General features: G+C 39.7%; 1 protein-coding gene and 1 long non-coding RNA gene across 3 annotated transcripts in view; both read left to right on the top strand.

The window, feature by feature from the left end:
• Positions 1-20,187, top strand: part of LOC117582807 — a 29,343-nt gene extending 9,156 nt beyond the window's left edge. For both annotated transcript variants that reach the window (XM_034270838.1, XM_034270840.1), the window contains exons 3-4: positions 18,438-18,495; positions 18,666-20,187. In XM_034270838.1, the coding sequence (XP_034126729.1) occupies positions 18,438-18,495; positions 18,666-18,808 (201 nt within the window). In that variant the 3' untranslated portion in view covers positions 18,809-20,187. The remainder of the gene's footprint in view (positions 1-18,437; positions 18,496-18,665) is intronic.
• Positions 10,621-11,180, top strand: LOC117582809. The gene is made up of 2 exons (XR_004573749.1): positions 10,621-10,782; positions 10,835-11,180. It is a non-coding gene; the product is annotated as an uncharacterized LOC117582809 (long non-coding RNA).
• Positions 20,188-22,030: the final 1,843 nt, after the last annotated feature.

Here is a 22,030-nt window from a genome sequence, read left to right as displayed (position 1 = left end):
CGCCATCTCCTCAGCGGACTCATTAGACGTTGTCTTTTTGCAAATTTGGCTGCCACTTTTTGCCTTGTATGGCATTATTTATCAGTAGTTTCCTTTGTCTCTTACCTACACTCCACTTAACTAACTTAAGGGCTAATTTCCACTTTTATTTGATCATCATTATAATTATTATGTGTTTGTTTTTGACAGTGGTGCTGACTTAATGGCTTTGAATCTGTCCGAAATGGAGAATTGTTTGAAATAATTGTGTTGAGAGAACAAAGGAGTGTGACTCCATGAGTAGGTAATAGTTTTTGATGATGGTTAAAGGAGAGAAATGCTAAGAAAATATTCTGGGGAATGTCCTTTCATTACAGAAGAACAGCATAGTAATCCTTATTTATCCTTTGTGGCTGTGTTTAAAGAATCTGTATGTGAATACAAATAAGAAAAGTTTTTTAATAACTAGAGATTCCTTCTCTGCCTCATCAGAGATTAGCTTGATTTCTGTTTTGGGCACTTTAAGGATTTTCCCCCTGCTCCATTAACACTTAGCTCTCCGGCACACACATCCAAGCCCAAAAAGTTTTGGCCAACACCAAGAACCATAATTCATTTATTTTTGCCACATTTGAATACATATTTACATATATAAGTTTGTATGTATAGACATTCCCAGTTGGGCCCGACAACTATCCTGCTTCTTTGCTTTCATTTTGAAGCATTGTAAGCGATTTAAAATGTTGGCAACTGGCAGTTGGCTGTTGCCTGTTTTCGACTGTTGCCTGCCTGTTGGCAGTTGGCACTTGGGAGCTGCCATGGCCAAAAAGTTGTTTTCGCATATAAATGATTTTGATAACGCGCACTGACATTTTGTGACTCCATTATTCTAAAATTCAAATTATTCCAACGAACAATGGAAAAAATCCACAAACAAGAAATAGGCAAAAACAAAATGAATGGAAAAGTGGGTCAGACTGTGGCTGACAATAAGTTTTATTAGCTCTCCAGACAACACATTCACCAGACCAGATATGTACAGCATGTGTGGGAAAGATATGTTTTGCCAGGTTACGCATACGATGTGCATGCAAATTTGAAGCTTCCTCTACGGCATATCTCTCCTGTCATATAAAGAATGTTGTGCCACTGACGAGCTGCTGGGGCTGTTGATGACGGTTTCTGGGAATATGCCAGAACCTATACGAACTGTATAAATTATGTGCTCGACTCCTGTCAAAGCCACTTTCTTACTTCATTGAGCATTCGCGCACACCGAAGAAAAAGCGAGTCTTTCGTGTAATTTATTGCTGCAAATTTATATTATTTCTTTGGAAGACAGACAGACAATTGCCAAGACACGAATAAAATATATTTCTTTTATATAACTTATGAGAGGCAGCAATATGGCGCGAAAACTTAATGAAAAATGGTTTGCCCAGGAACGTGTGTCGCCCCATCTTATGATGGGCATGCAGCTGTGACCAACTAATAACCAGGAGGCGTCACTAAACGTGCACGAAACAACTTTTTACATAATTTCCCCTCCCTCTCCTTTCTTTTACTTTCTTTTTTCTTTGCCCTACTCTGATCTGTCTGTGCGACAACATCCACTGAAATTTTTATAAAGCTGATGCTCGGCTTACGAACCAAAGCCAAAACGGAAATCCTTAGTTTCCTTATGACAGCGACACACAAAAAAAAAAGAAGAAAAAAAACCAAAAAAAAAAGAGGCAAAAGCAGAAACAGAGAAAAACTTTCGCCCAGCAACGAAGTTGCGTGGAGAGAGCGTCAATTTTTTTATTAGATTTAGCTGGCAGTCACTTAAAGCGTCGGATCGGAGTCGCGTCGCGGCTCGACTTTCCCACTTTCCCGCGGAAGTACTGCCTTATCGGCCATCGATATCGGTTCTGGGGTTATTAATTGACAGTCGGCTGCTGCTTGGGGTTGCAATCTGTTGGCCCTTTCCCCACAGCCTTTCGCTTAAATAAACTGAAAATCCAAAATGAAAATTTTGGTCATCAATTTTTATTGATGGCTTTGCAGAGAGCCGAGAGAGTTGACAGGGGATGAGAAGGGGGGAACAACGGCATCTATTGTTTGCTCATAAGAAAAGTGCAAAAATGGAAGAAAATATCTATGTACGTGGATCTTAGAAGAAGCTGAAGAGAAGACGACGACTGCAAAAAACGGACACACGGAAAGCAGAGACGTCACCTTACAAGTACACTCACCTTGCTCCTAAAACGAAGTCACCTTATTGGTCGATCCCTCTTGCGTAGACCTTTTTGCTGAAAACTCCAATTAAACAAAATAAACTAATCACATGAAGAGAGTCCCATTCATCCGTACCGTTGGTACAGATATTGGAGTCACGCACGCACTTTTCTCACTTTTCCGGACCACAAAATATAAAATAAATTAGAACAGATGGTAAAATGACAACGTGCTTTCTTGAAAAGGTGCTGCCAACTTGGGGGAAATAGTTATTTTGGTATGGTATTTTTTATGTTAGTATTTTACTGTAGTTCAGGTAATCGCAGTCAAAATTAGTCGGCGTTTTCACCGGGACATCTAGAACAGTGATAATGATGGATTTCATCCATATTTTGCGTTCTGGTGGGAAATATTTTACCAAAGTGACTTCTTAAATACAATCGGCTCATAATCTACTATAACCTAAAGGGTGACCAAAGTCTACGGTTACACTGTTTTCTGTTTGTTTACATATACATATAATCAGTTAAATTTTCAAATTGCTTAACAGAAATTTAGTTTTTGTGGGCGCTGTAGATTTGTTTCAGGAAAACTATTTTTGTTCAATCCTTCCGATGGGTTTTCGGGTCAAAAGCTCCACTGATTTCCCCTTGAGCTAGCTGGGAACGGAACGATAAGCCAGGGCGACAAAATTTCAAATCTTAACACAATCAGGGGCCGGGCGTCACCAAGGCTAAAATTTGCCAACTTTTTTGCCAAACTAAACTAAACAATCTGTGAGGTTGTGACTTGTGCTGCAAGTCCCACCGCAAGTGGGAATCAAAATATTTGCTTCAACCAAACCACAACAATAACACAGCAATAATAAATAAATCTTGAATAAAGTTTTAGAATATATTTGGTAAGACGAAGCTGGGAGTACTCTTGATTTTTAAGCAAATTTTAATGGATTTTCCATTCCATACGATTTTATAAAATTGTCTTAGATAAATCTTTAAAAAGTAAAAGTGAAACTTTCATATAAATTGTGTTACCTCTACCTTTATGGTTATGCCCCACCACGTAAAAGGGCATCATGAAAATATACAATTTCATGTTCAAACTTTTGTCAAAAACCACAACAATCTTTCCTGTTTTCCACACATTTCCCATGACCTCCATGAGGTTGAGTCCAACGTTGGTCTCCAAACAATTTTCGTGTATTTTCCCCAAGTGTATAATGTAATTCGCTTAAACTTCAGGACTGCGACACGTTGAACAATTTACAACTTTAATATAAATTCCTTGCTTCTGAGGCTCTCTTGATCAACGTCCGCTCTACCGTCCCTCCGTCTCTCCGACCGCCTGTGGTGGCCATGTGGGGCCATAAACGAAGCCATCGACATTGTAAGCCAAATGTTAAGGGAAGTGGGAAGTGGTCATAGTCCGTAATAAAACGCATAAAGCGGATCTGTGTAAATGGGAAATTCTGTTGCAGTTTTTACGAGTGCCAGCCTGTTCCAATCTCAATGCAATTTGGGGCATTGTCTTGGCATCTGTGTCCTCCGTGGTTCATTAGCCGTAATGGGAGTGTGCAAATTCCCTTTTTTACGAGCAAGCTCAGCCCTCGGCCCTCGACCTTTAGGCAGAGCAGTCATTAATATTAATAATAGTAAAGAAGTTTACCTCATGCAAAAAGTCATTCTTGCAACTGGAAATTATGATTACTGCTGGACTTGAGTGGAACAACGAGGAAGAAAAGTTAGCCTGGTATTCGCTAGTGGGAATCGTATTATCCTAATGTAATTTTCTCGGGCCAGGACACCTGGGATTCATACGACTGCCTGCTGGCTGAGTTAGGTAAGGTCATTTCCATGCTTTAAATAAAATGTACTAAACAGCAAAACATTTTGAATAATTGTAACAGATTTGAGGAATTTTCATCTGAAGTTTTGTTACTAAGAATTTTATTGTAATGTTGTGTCAGGCGATCTACGTTACATTTGATTACTAATTGGCACTTTACTCAAACAATTTAATATCCAAGATGTAAGTTAATTTATTATATGCAGTGGCTTAAAACTCCAGAGCTCCAACTGCAGCTGGGGCACTTTAAGCCACACGAAACTGAAGCGCCACTAAATCGATTAAAAGTGAAAGTGAAAGGTGGCACAGATTTCCCCTTAGGTGTGCTTCCTCCTTTTCCCCTCACTCAGGTATGGGTGGCAGTGCATGACAAGAGCGCAAAATGCGTAACAACTCGCATCGCTTTTTGTAAATGTCGAAAAATTTCAAAAGGCAAACCGTTTTACTACCGCTTGGGTGCACCTCAACTCGCACAGACAGCAGCACTCGAAATCAACACGGTGGCAGGCTTTGAATGTGCAACCATATGTAGTTTTAAAGAACTGGTTCGCATGTGTAGCAGTTATGGGGGAATAGCTGGAAAAGATTTTAGCAATAGAGGCGTTAAAGCCGATGTATATTTAGTCAGGAGTTGTCAATGATCAAAAGAACAACCTTTACATTCTGACTATGCCGAACCTATGTCAAATCCTGTTTGAATATCCAACAAATACTTTAGCGTGATTCAAAGTGGAAGAAAATATTCCGCAAATCCAATTCCTTGAACTAGTTCAAAGCGAAACAGCACTCAGCACTGTCAAAGAGCAAACACTTTAAGGCTGCAGCATGGAATCTCTGATGAATTATTGCCTGCCAAGGTGTTGTGTCTTTTTGCCCATAATTCCTCTGCTATATTCTGTTTCTCGTCTCTGCGAACTCCTTGCAGATTCCATGGTTTTTTTCGGGTCGGTCGTTCAACAGCAGACGACATACTTTGCACATGCTTGTGAATGACATTTTGGCATATTTTCGCATTTTATATGCCCCTGCCCCGTCCAGCCACCCGACCAGCTCCGGCTTCACCGTCTACTCTGGTCCTGCTGAAGGATCTGGTCTTTGCTTTAAGGAAACAGCTGCCAACTGAAGCCGACGGCAATGGCATGGCAGTGTTTCGCATTCATTTGAAGCAAATTTTGATGGTTGTGCATGGGAATTGGATGGGTTGCGGAATGGGGGCACTTGGATTGTTGTGGTTGTTGGCTGGCCTTTGAATTGTGGGCTAGAAATTCCATCTATGTGTTTGACTGTGCTGACTGCCGGCCCCATTCCTGGTTGGCCTGCTGCATGCGGCATAGTGTGGCACGTGTGCTGATGAGTGGCTCTGGTTGTTCTAGCTGAGTCCGTCTGTTTGCCTTTTCGGCGAGTGATGCCTGATATCCATCTAGGAATACTCTAGGCTACTACTCACACTTGCAGCGAACAATCAAAGTCATGTTGACGTTCAATTTAGCTGCTGTTGATTTGTGTCGTAGAAATTCCGGTTTTTTCAGCTCTGTCTTTTTCGGACCTGACCTCGTTCTGGGGTCTGGCCAGCCTCTGCTCCATCCCTGACCAGTTACGCAACTATGCTTTCGCTCAAGTTTTTACGTATTTTCTTTTTTCCCTCTTTTCCCTCTGCGCAGGTACAAAAGCAACAACAGAAATTGTTTATCCGTGATTTATGGCGCGGAATTTGTGCTTACGTGGGTCCTCCCTGAAGGACTACAGTGTGGACGGCCAAGCACTTTGAGCTATTAATGCCTCGACCGTAGGGCTGAGGGCTGCTGAAATATTTGTAAACTTCCGGTTAAGCTGTGTGTTCATCCAAATGGTCCATTTCGATCTTTTGTTTTTTGTTTTCTCCACCAACATCCAACATCCGATGAGTGGAAATTTGTTCACTTTGACATTTGCAATTTAACTCAAGAGCTAAATTAATTTGAAATGTTTTCATTGTCAGCATAGCATTTTGATATTTGATTATTTTGAACGTAAAACTAATTTGATTATTTAATTATTTTTGTGGAATGCAATGTGAAAGTTTTTCTTTTGTTTGAGTCACACATCCACTGATGGATAATGTAAATAATGTATGAAACGCACATTCTAAAATATTTGTAAACAGTGGAGACCCAAAAGGTTATCCTGTATCTGAAGCGTGCGGTTTGAGCAGGTGCTTCGTTTTATTACTGAATAAAAAATGTTAAAACGAGACTCTTGGGATTTCATCGTCCTCACTTCAAGTCTGTTTTCTTGGTTTATCCCTTTTCTATTCATTTTAAATGTTTGATGTTCCATTGAAAATCAAATCGAGCTCAAATTGCATCTCTGAAGTTGATTGCTTTTCTAACAGCGGTAGTTAACGGCTGAGGGACTACATTTGGTTGGGTTTATTTATGCAGTCGATAGGATTTATGGACCTCAACCAGGCTGGCGATTATAATATTTCATTGTTTGGCCAGAAGTGTTTATGGCCAGAAACCAACTGGCATCATTTATCAGCTGCAAGGCAAAGCCACTTAATGGTAGCGCCTGCCACGCCTTTTGCCCACCAGCTTCCCCCTAACCGACTCAACCGCCTCAACCGCTTTCCAGCCCCTCGTTAGTCGGCTCAAAAGTCAGACCGCAGAGATTTGAGTATATAAAATAGCGCATTATTTGCAGGCGGCTACTGCTAATGCATGATATTAAGTGGGAGCGAGAAAGATGGAAATGGAAGTTGGTGCGCTAGTGAGAGATATTCTCCATAAATCTGGCCAAGGCACATTAAAATATTTCAAAGATTTGAGCCAGAAAAAAAAGGAACCTTGCTAAAGTTAAGCGGCTCCCACTGCAGAGTTCCACACAGAAAATGCTGAGCGTGCGCTGCTACTGGAAAATGGACAAAATAAATGTACAAGATAATAGAATTGCAGTGCCATGGGGAAAAAAAAACAGCTGGCAGGCAGGAAAAACTAAACTGAAAGGAGCACACAAAAAATGCAGAGGAAACACTACAAAAAGAAAAAAAATAATAGAGCAACTAAATTCCTTTTAAAATAGAACAACTGAGTAAAACAACGCAAATTATGTGGCTGTGCAGAGAGTCACTTTCCATACAGTGGATGTGCAGAATGTAAGTCATTCATGAAGTGAGTTCATTTGAATAACTGCTTATGCTGTGAGTTTTCTTGTGGGAATCGTATGAAACATAGAAGTTCTCGTATCTCTGAAGGGAAGAATACGGCATTTTCAATTCTGGAGTTGATTGAGTGAGCCATCAGGAATTTGGCAACTGTGTGGATTGCAACTTATCTCAAATGAAGCCATTCTCGTAGAGTTATTCGAGCCATAAAAGTTGTGATGATTGAGAGAAATACACTTTGATTAATGCTCTATCATCTCACATCAAGGCACTTTCAGTCATAACAACTCCATTTAACATATTCACTCCTCAAGAAGTTCCATCCATATTTTTTGCACTATGTAAGTAAGCCTTAGGTGGAGGGGAAGCATGGCATGTGGCGCATACTTGAAGTGATTTACGTGCTCACAAAAACCGCTTAGAAGCAGATAATTTGAATAGAAGCAGCGACACACAACGCCATTGTCTGCCTTTGTGCGAATGTCGAGAAGCTGCTTTGCCTTTGCAACTGCAACAAGAATAATTGACAGCATTGCTGTACCATGGTATGTGTGCACAGTGGTAACTCATTTAAGCGAAAACTTAACGATTCTCAGCGGTTGGTTTATGGGGGAAAGTTTTTGCAGAAGTTTCCTCACTGTAAACGAAATGAGATTTTGCGCCATGCATTTGGAATTCTGAATCGCTGGAGTGTCAAATGTGTGGTAAATCTCTGAGTGTCATATCTGTTCTTTTGTCTCTCGTTTTTTGTGCCTCGCGGCCCTGCCATAAGCTGCTTTGTAATGCCAAGCAGATTCCGGCACGTATTGGACAAGTTTGAATGTGTGTCTTGACGCATAAGTATATGCAGAGTACATGTGAATGGCACCTAAAGAGTATGCAACATAAATTGTGCAAATTACAATAAATTGCCTCATTCAAGTGCTTGCATATATGGGAATAATGTGGTCATACAATTTGTTACATTTTATGGCACTGCCATGAAATGTTGAACGTGGCAAGATGTTAAATATACGATGCGGAAGAACTGCACTCTGATAAGTTCAGTGGCCTGCATTAAGCTTGCGGTTGTGCAGCATTAGCTAAGTCTTGCTCTTGCTCTTACACAAAATGAGTACAACGAACGGCGTACCTTCGAGGGACATTCCCGAAAACAGTTTAAATGCGTGCGTATATCATCGTTAATGGCAGAACCTTTTCGAAAATGAAGCTGCGAGCCTTAAAGCGCATCATTAATCAGGCAAAGAGCAGACATTCCAAAGAGGAAATTTTTTTAACGCTTTCATATTTCTGGTTAATGAAAAAATGTATACAGGGTTAATTAATTTTAACGAGCTCGAGCGACACACAAGGACTTTCGCTTGGTTCGTTGACTAACGACAAACAATAACCGCGATAATATGGAGTAATAAAAGCGTGGCAAACAAATGCCTGTATATAGTAATTACCAAGTGGTTTTCCATGTTCCATGTTCGACCTTGTGGCCGGGCCGGGCCGACTGGAAAAAAGGAGGAAAGGAAAAGAAAAACCCAGCAAAATGGTTGCCAGCTGGAGTTGAAAATTTGATGTCGTAAATCACACACGTAAATTGTGACACTCGTTAATTTTAACGCTCGAATGTCACTCTCTCCGAGGCGGCCACCACTCCTACCAGACTCTCTGTGTGTTTTGCCATATGCCGTAACAAATGCTCGACATTTATCATCCAAATCTACTTTTCTGGGGCCTTAATTTTCAGACTCGGATCCGCTTTGTTGTCGCCATACTTTTCAGTTAATCTATGACAATTTAAACTTTTTGAATTGAATCAATTAAAAGCGAGACACCACCCGCATTAGGGATAGCAAAACAAAGCGTTTTCCATATAAATTATTTCTCTCACATGTTAAACGAAACCCATAGAAGCAAACTAAATTAATTAGCGCCAAGAGATTCCTCCACTTCTCAGAAATTCTGTGGGAAAGTTTCTACCTCTAATGAAAAATAGGTTAAAAACCAAACAACGGAAACTATAAATAACGAAATACCTGCAAGAGTTGAGAGAAAATTTCATTAGAACATTTTCTTACAGCAAAATTGTCGTGAAAGTTCTGCCACGAATGTGGAAAAACGCCTGAGCACACATGTGGCTTTTATATGTGTGTATGTACATATATGGGTGGTGACTGTGCACTTTGTTATGGTTGAGATATTCCGAGGGGCAACCGCCGTGACCCGAACCAAGAACAGTTTCCAATTGTTTAGTAATTTCTTTTGCCATCCACACTGCCAACAATCGCACAAGGCCATTGTCAAATTAACACTTTAATTTCACTTAAGGCAATGCAGCAACAATCAATCAGTCATTCAGTCACTCAGTGCCTTCGTTTATCAGTCTGTCCGAAAGAAAAAAAAACTCGAAACTGGCGAATCTCATACGCCCATGATGATGACAAGGAATGGGATGACGATGATTGATTGATTAAACGTACAGCAGAGACCCTTGGAATATACCCCATCTAAAGTCGTTTTCTCTGTTTTACTTATGTAAATATTTTGGAAAATTTTTTTCGCCGTAGAAGTTATGCTAAATAATCATGAAAAGGTGCTGATATGGCAGTGAGGGCACACATTCATATGTATAAGCAGAGCTAGCCCAAGGGAAATTAAGAAAACATTACAGACTCCCAGAATCAAATAAGCAAACAAACACATGAATTTTTAGTTAAATTTCATGGAAAATAAACATTCCGAAACACTCCGGAAGGTAAACACAAAGTCCATGGTATGAAAAGCAATATTGACATTGGAAAATATCCGTTTTAAGCAATTTATGGATTGGTCAGGTCTGAATTTATGGGATAATCTAGCATTGTGAGTTTATGTTTAGTTGAAGGTGGTGTGTAACGATTACATATTAGGATTACATCGAATCAGAATCCTTGTTATTTGCATATTCAAATGGGTAAGGCAGAGAAGTATCCAACCTCCTGCAGTCATTGCGTATTAAATGCGGCAATTATAAAACAATTAACTGCTATAAATCTGTTTCGAATTTTAATGCTATGTAATTTAAGGCCACAAACACAAGCACACGAACACAGTGAACTCTCAAGCCTTTCTGGGTCACATGGCGAATACGCAATGCATACTTCGGTTTCTGGCATACTTTGTGGCGGTCCGTGTGTAATTAATTACCGATTCCTCTCCGTTTCGGTATTCATTTGGAAAAATGTCCACCGCTCAACCCACATGCCGGACCCCGAATGCCGCATAAACACCCGGCATTAATCAAGTTTTGTTGCAAATTAATTTGCCAAAGGTTTCTTCGAATCGGAGGCAGGAGACGGCAGTAGGTACAGTTGTATACGATAAATTGGCAGCCATAAATTAGGCTGTAGGGGTTCCGAGTAGGCTTCCGCATAATTGTCAACGTGCTCAGTGCGTCAACAGCTCGATGAAATTAGCACAATCCAATCGAATGCCTGGCAATCGCAGATCATTTACACTTGAGCAGTTCTCCAAGAAGCCGTTCGCCAGCTGGCTACGTGCCAGCCTGCCAGGAGGCTGTATCGTAATGGGTAGAACAGCAATGGGTGGTGCTATAGCTGATGGTGTGGGTGAGGATTCGGCTGAGGTCGTCCTGGCGTCATTTATCAAATTTAATTACAGTAGGTGGCGTGGCTGGGTCCTGGACTCTGGCTCTGGATCCGACTTTGACTCTGACTCTCGCTCTGCTCTCGATTCGTTCAAGTTTCGGCCTCGTTCGAAATTAACGCAAATGTATGCAAGCAAAGTTTGTCGTTTTCGCTCACGTAGACAAAACTTGGGGGACGTGCAGTTTGGCCAAACTAAATGTGCTTATTGAATTCGCTCATCGTTAACTATGAATATTTTACAAAGAATGGAGGAAAAAACTATTTGGCAAATGAATTTCACCTCCTCCAAACTTTTCTATGGAAATCAATATTCCCTCAATTATTGCAGATAATTAAAACTATTTTTCTACGTTCTCTAATGGTACTCTGTGACCCAAGAAATCAGAACGACGTTACAGTCTTTCATAGAGCTCTGTCGCTGGTTGGTTGCAGACCTTATCAACATGCAATAAAGCATCATGCATCATCATGTTTCTCGAATCATGAGCTCAACTACACAGTTTGACTCTGACAAGAGACCGAAGCATCCACTAATGGCTTACCCTTGCCCCGACTGAACCACATACTCGCACATCCATTGAGGGCACTACATGCTTCCCCACCCTGTTATTTTCGGTGTCAATTACATGTTGACATGCCGCCAGCTGCAGCTGCACAGGAGACGCCAATGTAGCAATTCGAACGGGATGGCAGGCCCAGCATCTAGTTGAACAAGACCACTTGTAATATATTTCAAGATTCATGGCAACTAAAACTAAGCAAAACTATTTTCGAAAGCATAAATAAAGTTGTTAGGAAGTGAGAGTTTCTATTTTTTTTGAGTTTCCATAAAAACAATTTAAATAAGTTAAGAAAACTTTCGTAAAATTACTGATTCTGTGAAACAAAAAAGATGAAGTCGCAAGTTCAAGTTTTAAATGTTTGTTGACAAGACTATGATAAGATGAAGGTACTATAAGGTTGGAAGTATGAAAGTCTCGCATTTAGTTCATATAACTAATATCGCTCGAAAGGCTATATGAAGCCTCTATGCGCGAAACTAGGTGCACTTTCCTTCCTGATGCAATGAAGAAGTTTTCCCAATCGATATGGCTTAGGGGAAGATTCCCACAGCCTCAATGTGTCTGCATGGACAGCGGGAAAAGGAAAGGGAAAATGCAGTCTTCTTATCTGTGTCTTATGCTGTTTTGTAGTTTTTATCGCCTGTGCACTTGATTATATACAATATTTGCTTCCTGCAACAGCTGTGTGTGTGCAGCGGTGCTTCCTACATTCTCTGCTAGTATTTCCTCTGCAGAGGCAATTGCAGCTGCCATTGTTTGCCACATGCCACACCATAGGAGGCATTCAAGTATCGGCATAATGGATGTGAGATAAGTGTGTCGTCCAGTCGCAGCTTTTTGCACACGCCTGGCGATGCCATTGTAAATAAATGACAATACATCCGGCCACCGATTGTCAGTGCAAGTGACCGAGTCTGTCGGTTCAATGCTGACCATTTTGTGCTGTAAATGGCTGAAAATGCAACTGCGGTATTGTGCCTTCTGTAGCACAGATTTGTGTGATTTTTGGCCATTGCCAGCTATCGGCACTCAGGCAGAACATATTGCAGGCCACACAAATCGTTTTGCCAGCCTTAACTAAAACCTAACAAGATATTTGAATTCCGGCTTGGGCTGATCTTAAGCAGCTGCCTGTGACACTTTTGTATTGCCAAGTCATCAGCGTTTTGCCTATAAGGTAAGGGCGATGTGGGTCAACAGCTTTGACTTGGGCCAAAAGGTGAACCAGACAATGATGAAGGTTATATTCGTTTAACCAATTGAATATCATCTAAAATGAGGCGTCAGCTTTTGAGTTGGGCTTTGGTAGATGATGTGACATTAAGTTGGACGGCTTTGAACCTTTCTGGAAGAGCTCATGCTGGCTTAGTAAAAAATTGCCTTTCTTATATTTACCAGAAATCAAAATAAAATACAAAATATTTCGATGATATTGCATATTTTCTAAGGGTATGCAGTTTAATTTTATGACTTCTGGCCTTGTTTAAATTATTATGCAAAATGTGGAAAGCCCCTTGCAAAAGTCATAAAATTCAAATTGTAAGGGCGTGAGTGCCGGGACTAAAAGCATCCCAGAGCAGGGAATTTTATCCTAGTCCTATTCAAAAATAATTGTATTATACAATTCTCTGCCTGCAGCTAGCTGAATTAAAAAAAGGAGACTGCATTTCTTTAGATAAATAGATTAATTTCAGATAAAGTTGGTTGGTTTCAACTTTTGTCTAACGCCAGTTATCCTTTGGTTGAACTTTAACCTACACACATGATAACCTCAATTCAAATTTAGACAAATCTCTTTTTGATTGTTGCGGGTATCCAGATAAGTGTGAGCTGAACCTCAACCCGAATGTGCCTGGTTGTTAGTCAGTAGCTAAATCAGTTTATTGCATTACGTATACGCCCCGAGGCCAAAAATATAAACTCCATAAAGGCGTGCATATATGTACATATCTACATATGTATGTATGTGTCTGTATGAATTTTCGGTGGATGGAGCGTCATTTTATTTAAAATTCCTCTCTGTCAAGTTGTTGGTGTTGGGAATGGCATGGCATGGTTTGCATGTAACAACAAATTGCACTCACAAAAAGCGTTTTCCGGCTGCTCGCTTTGTGCATCTTGACTCTGCTGGCTGCCGCTGCCGTTGCCTGCCTTTTGGATGCCTGCCTCATGACTGGCCTGTCTGATGGCTGGGATTGGGCTAGAGATGGATTTTTGAGAATGGGAATTTAAGGGGACCTGCTGTACGCTGAAAGAGTGCACACTCTTAGAGGAGAAAATCAAATTTCAGACATTTTTCTACATTTTCTTTTTTGTTGGTCGGATTTTTTTGAGGTCTCAAAGCCAGCATTGATGAAATTGCATTTTGATAATGGAGCGGCCAGAGTGGCAACAGTGGTAGTATGGAGGGGGGAGGCTGCACACTATACTAGATACTTTCTGTGCCCATTGAATAGAGCAACTGAAGCGAAAGCTCAAGGCCCACGTGGAGGGAATGGGAGAGATGGCTTTGCGCCTGTCACAACACCTGGGCACAATCTTGCCGAAATAATTGAAGGCAATGCTCAGCACAATCATACGAGTACGATGCGAATGAGACAAAATCGTTTTATGTAGCTTGCAAAAGTTTCTCCCGAGTTCATTCTTCTTGCCCAAAAGTTTGCCTTGCAGTTTCTGCTTCTCATTGCATTTTTCCTTGAGCCTGTTTTCCTGATCATTTTGCAAACGCTTCAATTTCATTTCGCTTTGAGTGCGCCTCATTTGCTTTCCATTGAACACACATGACTGAATTCTTTGAAATTTTCACACTCTTTTGCCTTATTTCATTTTGAAATTGAATTAAAGAGTTCGTTAATGAAATTGTTTTCCTTAGACATGAAATAGTTGATGTGTTTGGGTTGCCGTATTGCATATTTGCATTGCAGACGCCGCCTGCCATTTGATAAGTCACGTTTTCGTAATTAATGTCACAACTGTGGCGCCTCCAAAAATGTTTGAGTGGATTCCACAATTGAGTTCGTGACCAGTTTTGCTGATGACAGAAGGCAGCGTAACATTTCTAAAAGGATTTATCGAGCTTGGTAAATAAATTTTAACGAGGACATCTGAATGGTCAGCACTTGAAGGGGGGTGGGTGCTGAGGGCAATGGTGGAATGGCAAAGGCTATGATTATGAATAAAATTCAGACATGGCAGAGACTACCATAGGTCTGCATGAATGTTGTAGTTTTGTTTGACTTCCACAATCCCTTGGCCATTTTTAGTTGAAGACATACCTTAAAAATGTTGATAAATATTTATGGAATGCCCAAGCATTTGCATCCTTCTTCATCCTGGAGACAAATTGAGTTATTACATTGAAATTGTGAAAAATTGTGGATCATTCCGGGGCAGGCAAAAGGAAAAGCCGACATTAGTCAGCATTTAGGACAAACAGACAGGCACACAAGCAAGGAGCACACATGACTTGCAGCATGTCTAAGCATTTGAAGCAAATCATCTTCTTCCCCTTCAAGATTAAGCTCGCACCGACACGGCCTTCCCGAAGCTTCACACACTCTTGAAAATTTCATAAATGGCTTAAGGACGTTGTCATGCTATGATGATGCGAATGCTGCCTGCAACCTGTGCCCGTGCCACCAGACACTCCCCACTGGCCGCACACAATTCAAAGTTGCCATTGCCACTGATGGCTTTGATGACGATGTGGCTCGTTCATTTGCCACCAGGGCTCTTCCAAACTCACTCTGAAGATTGAATCTTTACTTTGGATACGCTGGAAGAAGGTGTTATGAAATGCGTACGTTTCTGGATATTAGTCCTAAAGAAATTACATGAATTACCATAGAAGATGTTGGTATTTAAGGGTATCAGAAGCTTCGACCACCTTTCCTTTAATGTTCGCTTTTTGCAATGGCGGTACTTGCACTGTCATTACTAGTTTTCTCTTACATCTTTTGGTTTTTTTCTCTGCTAGCCGTCACTTGCATGCAAAATTGAAATCATCAACGTCGTCATCAGTCGCTGTCTGCCTGAGTGAGGGCTGTGTTCAAATCAGAACTAAACAGTAATGATATAACTAGCTTAAGTAAAAGTAGCACAAAGGGGGCAGGGCAACAGAAACAGTGGCAAGAACAGCGCACTCTGTTGGCAGTGGAACTGTGGCAGGGCTTCTTGGGTGTCTCAAGATTATTGCTCTGCTCAACGCTTTCGTTTCGTGTTTTCCTTTAGGTCTAACTTTTTGCACTAACAACCAAATAACATGCCGGGCTGCATTTTGCCGAGCTACATTTTGCTCGACGTGCTCTACAGACCATAGCCACGCCCACACGGCGGGGATTTCTTTTCGCATTTCATTTTTAAACTAGGCCAAATGCATAAATCGTTGGCGGGTCTGTAAGTGAAGAAGGATTCCGCTTGTAAAAAGTTGCAACTGGAAAGCGAAAGATAGAAGAGAGATTGGGTTTGGGAGAGAGATAGAGATTTACTAAAGTTTACTGAAATTTCAGTGGTAAATCAGATGAGTAACTCAAAAATTCTTCGAGGTTTGCACCCTCAAAGAGATACTGGCAACCACTGCACATAACATTTGGTTCGCTCTATGCCACCCCAATGTTTGTCTCATGTAATTATCTCTACATTATCTACATTAGCCACATTACTTAGCCCTCCTACCGCACAAGCAGACGCAGTTTGTGGCATTACATAGCATAATGAGCTTACCCTTTCGCCGCCCCTTGGGGCAGCTGTGGGGTGTGGGGCACACATTAGGCTTTAACAATGCCAACGAATTCGCTGAGTAGGCCATGTTCGGATCCAACATGTACCACTGGAATATTCCAAGTGTCGTCCCAATTTAATAAGAAAACATTTGCCATGAGCTGGATGAGGAGCTAACAGCTGTGTTGCACGGGTTTGGTGCTATCGCAGGACCTGTTACATAAACAATGAGCTGCCAATGTTCTAGCGGTGGCTACTGCAGTCTTGTGTATCCCGTATCCCACGTGCAGATCCTGCGGCCAGCTGCAGATGTCCTGAAAATGTTGCAGTAACAAACGGACGATGAGCACGCAAAGTCGTTAAGTGCTGCGGAATGGCTTAGCTCAGGGATTCGGATTGTTGCACGTTGTCTAGCTCCTGCCGTGGCCCCGGTAACCTCTCGACTCTCGAATCGATTAAGCGGTTTAGAGTGCCCCATAAGCTGCCTCAGCAGACTGCTCAGCTGCCTGCTTTCTGCTTTCTGCTTCCTGCTGTGAACACGTGTTTTGTAGTGCCTAAAGTATGTATGTATGTGGGTAGATGCATTGCTGGTTGAAAGTTCTTGGTTGCAGGTGCAGGTGCATTGTTGTCGAGCTGTGGCTGGAGAATAGCACTCAGTGCACACACGCTGGGTAATTATTGAACAGGTTTATTATTTGCTTAATGGACCGTAAGGCGTTGGCGTTACCTACTTACTGCAACCCCATTTTTCAATTTACTTGAGAGTTTAACAAAAGATTTATATTGGGGCACTGCAGTGAGTGTGTGCTGGCGCACTTTGTGTCCCTATGGCAGCGCCCCGACTATCTTCATGTCATCTGTGTGTTTAGTGTCCCTTTCTTATGTTGCCATAAACTTTACTGTCGGGAATATACTCTTATATGCTAAAAAGCAGCTTGTGTAGCTCATGTAGTGTGGGGTTACTTCGGTATGGGATCCCTGGTTGGGTGTTGTTGCAAGTACATTACTGGGTCGTTGTATGATGTGTTTTATGTGTATTTCTTTGGAGCAAACCTCTACTGGTGCTCCTAAGTTGAACTCACGAATCTGTCGTTAAAATAGCATCTTTGGTTGGTTCAAAATACAACACACAACGCCTTGATGACACTTTGATTGTGTACCGCAATGGGGCGTTGCATGTACGCCCCATACGTGAGTATCCCTGAGTGAAATAAATGATTCCTTTAGAGCATGCTTGCTGAATTACCCATGCTAAGGCTTTGGTAACATCAAAGTGGGGCAACTTCTTTAGTGGGGGTTTTTTTGAGGATTGTTTTAAGTATTGATTGGAATCGGCTTGGGTCAGCAAAGTACTTAAGATACTTTACTTATAGACTACATATATGTAATCACGAGTACAGGATAGATATTGAGATCCCAAAAATCTTTTATGACAATCATTTTGGTACGATACGACCACCGAAGTTGTTTTGTTTTCCAAGTTTTCAGTTAATCCTCCTTCACCATCCGAAATTGTTCTCATAAAAATGTTTATGGCCATACCTACAAAACTCTGTAGTTTTTATGGGCTAAGGCCAGCATATTTTAAGTTTACGAGTTCATCTCTTTTAAGTCACCAAGGGACGTTGAGTCCACAAACGCTATTCCTGGCGGCTTAAATAGCATATTCTCCAAGATTAATTATTAAATATGCCGATAATTGTGTTCAATTTATAGCAAAATGCAATTAATTGCAACAAATTAGGTGTAAAATTAATTAAAATATCAAAAAGTAAAGAGAAATGTTTAAATGTGGTAACTGTTTCGTGTGTGACTACATGAAATTTAAGTTTTACGGATTTATAGATTGTATGTTGCCAAAACCATCAAAAACACACTCATTTAAGATGTTCAAATATTGGTCGTTAATTTTTCGACTTAGAGTATTAAGGGACTACCTCATATGTATGCATAATCGATGAAAACATGACAAGCAAAACTTTCCATATTACCATTAATTGCCTTTGAAGAGTTTAACTATATGTAAAAACCACAACGTAGTCTGACAGTAATTTGCGGTCGAGGGCAGTTCATAAAATATTCATATTTAATTGATAAAAATCAATACAAAATTGCATATTTATTAACATATCGGATTTTCCATTATAAATCGAAAAACACACACTCAAAAGCGACTGAATATCATTGATACGCCATGTTGTCCAACAGACACTTCTATCAACAGTGCAACAGTACAAGTGGACTTTGTTGGTATTTAATTAACCTTTCATAAATACGATTTCAGATGGCAGTTTTGTATAAAATGTACATATTTTTCATTGACTTCCTTTTCAGAAATACGTTAGTGAGCTGTCGACCGTACGCGACTGTGCCACCGAGTGTTTGGAGAAAGGTGAGTGCGGGTCAGATAATGTGATCAAATTAATTCTGTTAATTGAACCATATAATTTGTGAAAAGTTCATATGAATGAAATGTTCAATCAATTTAAATGTGGTCAACCATTTTTGTTGACCAAAGTTTCAGCTAATTTTTTATTGTTATTCCGTTTCTTTTTTGGTTAGAAATTTGGGAGACCCAAACATATTGCTGCACCGAGGATGGCTGTAATTCTGGCACTCATTTGGCCTACTCTGTTATCTTGTTGACCCTGCCCTTCCTGTCGATCTGGCCCACAGCCGTCGATCTCTGGAACATGAGGCGTTAGGTTGCAAAAGCGTTCAGATAATTCATAATCTCATTTGTTACTTTTTATTATTAACCTATTTTTATTTAAGTAAAATGTATAAAAATTCAAAAGTTTCGCATTTATATTGAGTTTCAAAAACAAACACGAAGAAAAATTCTGTGAACGGGACCTAATGAACTAAATAAAACAACAAAAGAGGAACATTTATATGAAAATTAAACCATTTGAACCTATTTTAATGTGACTTATAAACTCATGCATATGATTCCAAAACTACTTAACTATATAAATATGTTGCAATATATATTTACTGTTAATACTTTGTGGCTTTGTATTTCTGACTGTCTTCCCAAAATGCACTACTATAATATCTGAATAAAAAGAACAAGGAAAAAACTCGTGAAACCAAAAACAACTAAATGTTTAAAAATTAAATAGAAGAAAATGCAACATAAACAAACTAAGCTAAATCGTACTCACTATTAAATACAATGCCAAAAATTAATTAGATATTACAAGAAATTAAAAACAAAAATGTTGAGAGAAAGAAAACCAGTATTGTCTGTAAGAAAAATGCCAGCTGTCAAAAGTACATAAAGAAATGTAATCACATTGAGACGTTAAATATATATAAATATAAAATAATTAGCGTCGTTGAATGCATTACAATTTCACATTTCATAACCATTAATAAATACTTTACACCTAAGAACAAAGAACGAAAGTAGAAATAAATCATCGTACATTCTTAGCGTTATAATTTCTACAAATATCCTCAAATATTACGCAAATGTCAAAGTCACAGTGCGTTTATTTTGGGGTCTGTGACTTTGCACTTTGTACAAGTAATATTTGCTGGATACCCTATTATATGTTGTTCCTTCAGCCCGATGATGAGAGGCGCTTAAAATGGGAAAATATTTAGCACTTACGCAAATATATGTAACTTTAAGGTGATACGAATTATCATAACGAAAATCAAGAAAATCTTCACCACTGTTCATGAAATTCTAAATTATATATTAAAGTAAAGTAATACTAAAGAGAATTCATTGTTAACCATAGGAGGGGAGATGTTTGTAGCAGATTGATGAAGTGCAACACAATGCGGAATAACGTAAGTAAAGCGAAAACCAATTACTAGAATTATTTTGAATTATCAAGAGACAGTTTAGCGAACCCAAAGTGAATTATGACAAAAGTTCTAAGCGATTTTCTTATAGAGCACTTATGCGATTCCATTTTTAATTATTTACAATTAATATAATATGAACATTTTAAATGATAAATACTTATAAAAATATATTTAAACAATGCATATGAAATATACAACATAAATAGAGACTAGATCTAAGGGCTTTCCACTATATTAAAAGCAAACAAAAAGTGTGAAAAAATAGAACAAAACAAAAACACACATACGTAAGAGAATGTTAAATGTTAGTTCCTCAAAACCAAAGCAGCTTGTGTATTAAAAGCTCGCACGTTCTGTTGAATAATTTGCATAAAAATTACAAATTCAATGCTTAATGACATCGGTAAATCGGATTTTCCATTTAATTGTATTACAAATGGAAAATCGTCTCTGACATTTTGCCAATTAATGTGTCAAATATTGTGTCCGCTTGGACCACATTTTATGCAATTATATCATTTAACATTCACCTCGAAATTAATGATTTTCCGTTGCAACCCACCCTACGCTACAAGAAAATGCTGGTTATTCCAATTGAAATTACAACACTAATAATAATTGTATTATATATGGTACATGTATTTCCAATAACATTTTCATTTAATTTTTAGTAATAAACTTCAATAAAACAAACCAAAAAGGAATACATTTCGTTTCATTCCATGGTACATAACAATTTAATAAATGAGGCTAATTTCTCAAGTGTCGCTCCTTGGCGAATTGTCTGTAATAGTCTCTGACAAACTGGAGCAGAACAAAAAGAGTAATGGCTAAGCAGGGTCTTGGCTGAGAGAATTATTTCAGAGTTCAACAGGGCTATAAATATTTGTCTCTCCGGGTGGGCTTCCATTCTCTGAGTTGAGGGATTTAATGTGCTGTCGTCATACACATTGGGAATTGCTTGTATTTCTTTGGCTCTATGAAGGATATTCAAAAATGATGCTTCCAGTTAGATAGGGTAAATCTTGGGTAAACCTAGAACAAATCACTAATCCTTTTGTCCTTGTTAAATAATGAATTTTTTAAAACATATTAAAATACCATTTCTCGACAATATTCTACAGATTTAACCTTACCACCAGTTACACAACGCATTGCCATTTGTAGTTATCCCAACAAAATAAATGTAAAATGAAAAATGGGACAACCACTGAGTTTTTTCTGCTAATGTTTGTGCGCTCAGCGTTCGGTAATCCGGATAAGCCACGCATTTTACATATCGTTGTGTCAAACAGAAAAGTGGTCGGGTATCGGCTGTGGGATCGACTCGACTGCCCCAATGGAAAGCGTTGTAGAGGCGTCCCCAAGCTTAGGGCGAGGCTTAACAAACAAATTCGTGATGCAAAAATTGAAAGCGAAATGAACGTTTTGTGTCAGCAAAGGATTTCGAGCAATTACGAGTCGCGGCAGCAAGTGAAAAAGGAGTCTGCCATAAATATCAAAATAAATTCAACCCTGAACATGGCAAACGAATTAAGTCGCGAGGCATGCCACAACCGATGGCAAGGCGATTGATTAAAGTGAAGCCTGAATCATAGGGGGATGCCATAGTGCTGCACTGCTCCATTAGTATGGGCAGCGACTACTCAAGTGGTAATTGAAGTATTCCCCAAGACAAAGGGAAAGGCAATAAAATGGTTTCAAGGATTTTTGGCCACAGCTTTTGGCTGTGTTGCGAAATCAATTCGGGCATCATTCGCATCCTTTGCATCCGTGAGCTCTACTCAAGTCGTTTATTCTTTGCTGAATTTATAAGTGGGACATCGATTCCATTTCGTTAAGTTGTGTTACCTTGTCTTCTTCCTCTACGAATAATTTGAAGATTTCGCAATCAAAAACTTGAACTCTATTCCAAATGGTGGCTGCAAATATTTGTTAAGTCATTTTATGCTCGAGCATTAAATAATATTTACTATTTTTGAGAAAACAATCAGCACAAGGGATCCACAAATACACCCACACGGATCCGTAGAGCCATCCAAAAACCTCGTATTAATTTATGACACTTTGTGTGCAGGGCAAACACAAAGAAGCACAGAATCCGG

This window comes from Drosophila guanche, unplaced genomic scaffold (genome assembly GCF_900245975.1).
Source record: "Drosophila guanche unplaced genomic scaffold, DGUA_6, whole genome shotgun sequence".
Taxonomy (NCBI): Eukaryota; Metazoa; Arthropoda; class Insecta; order Diptera; family Drosophilidae; genus Drosophila; species Drosophila guanche.
Note: the sequence above shows the minus strand (reverse complement) of the source record. Positions and strands in the feature narration are given on the sequence as shown.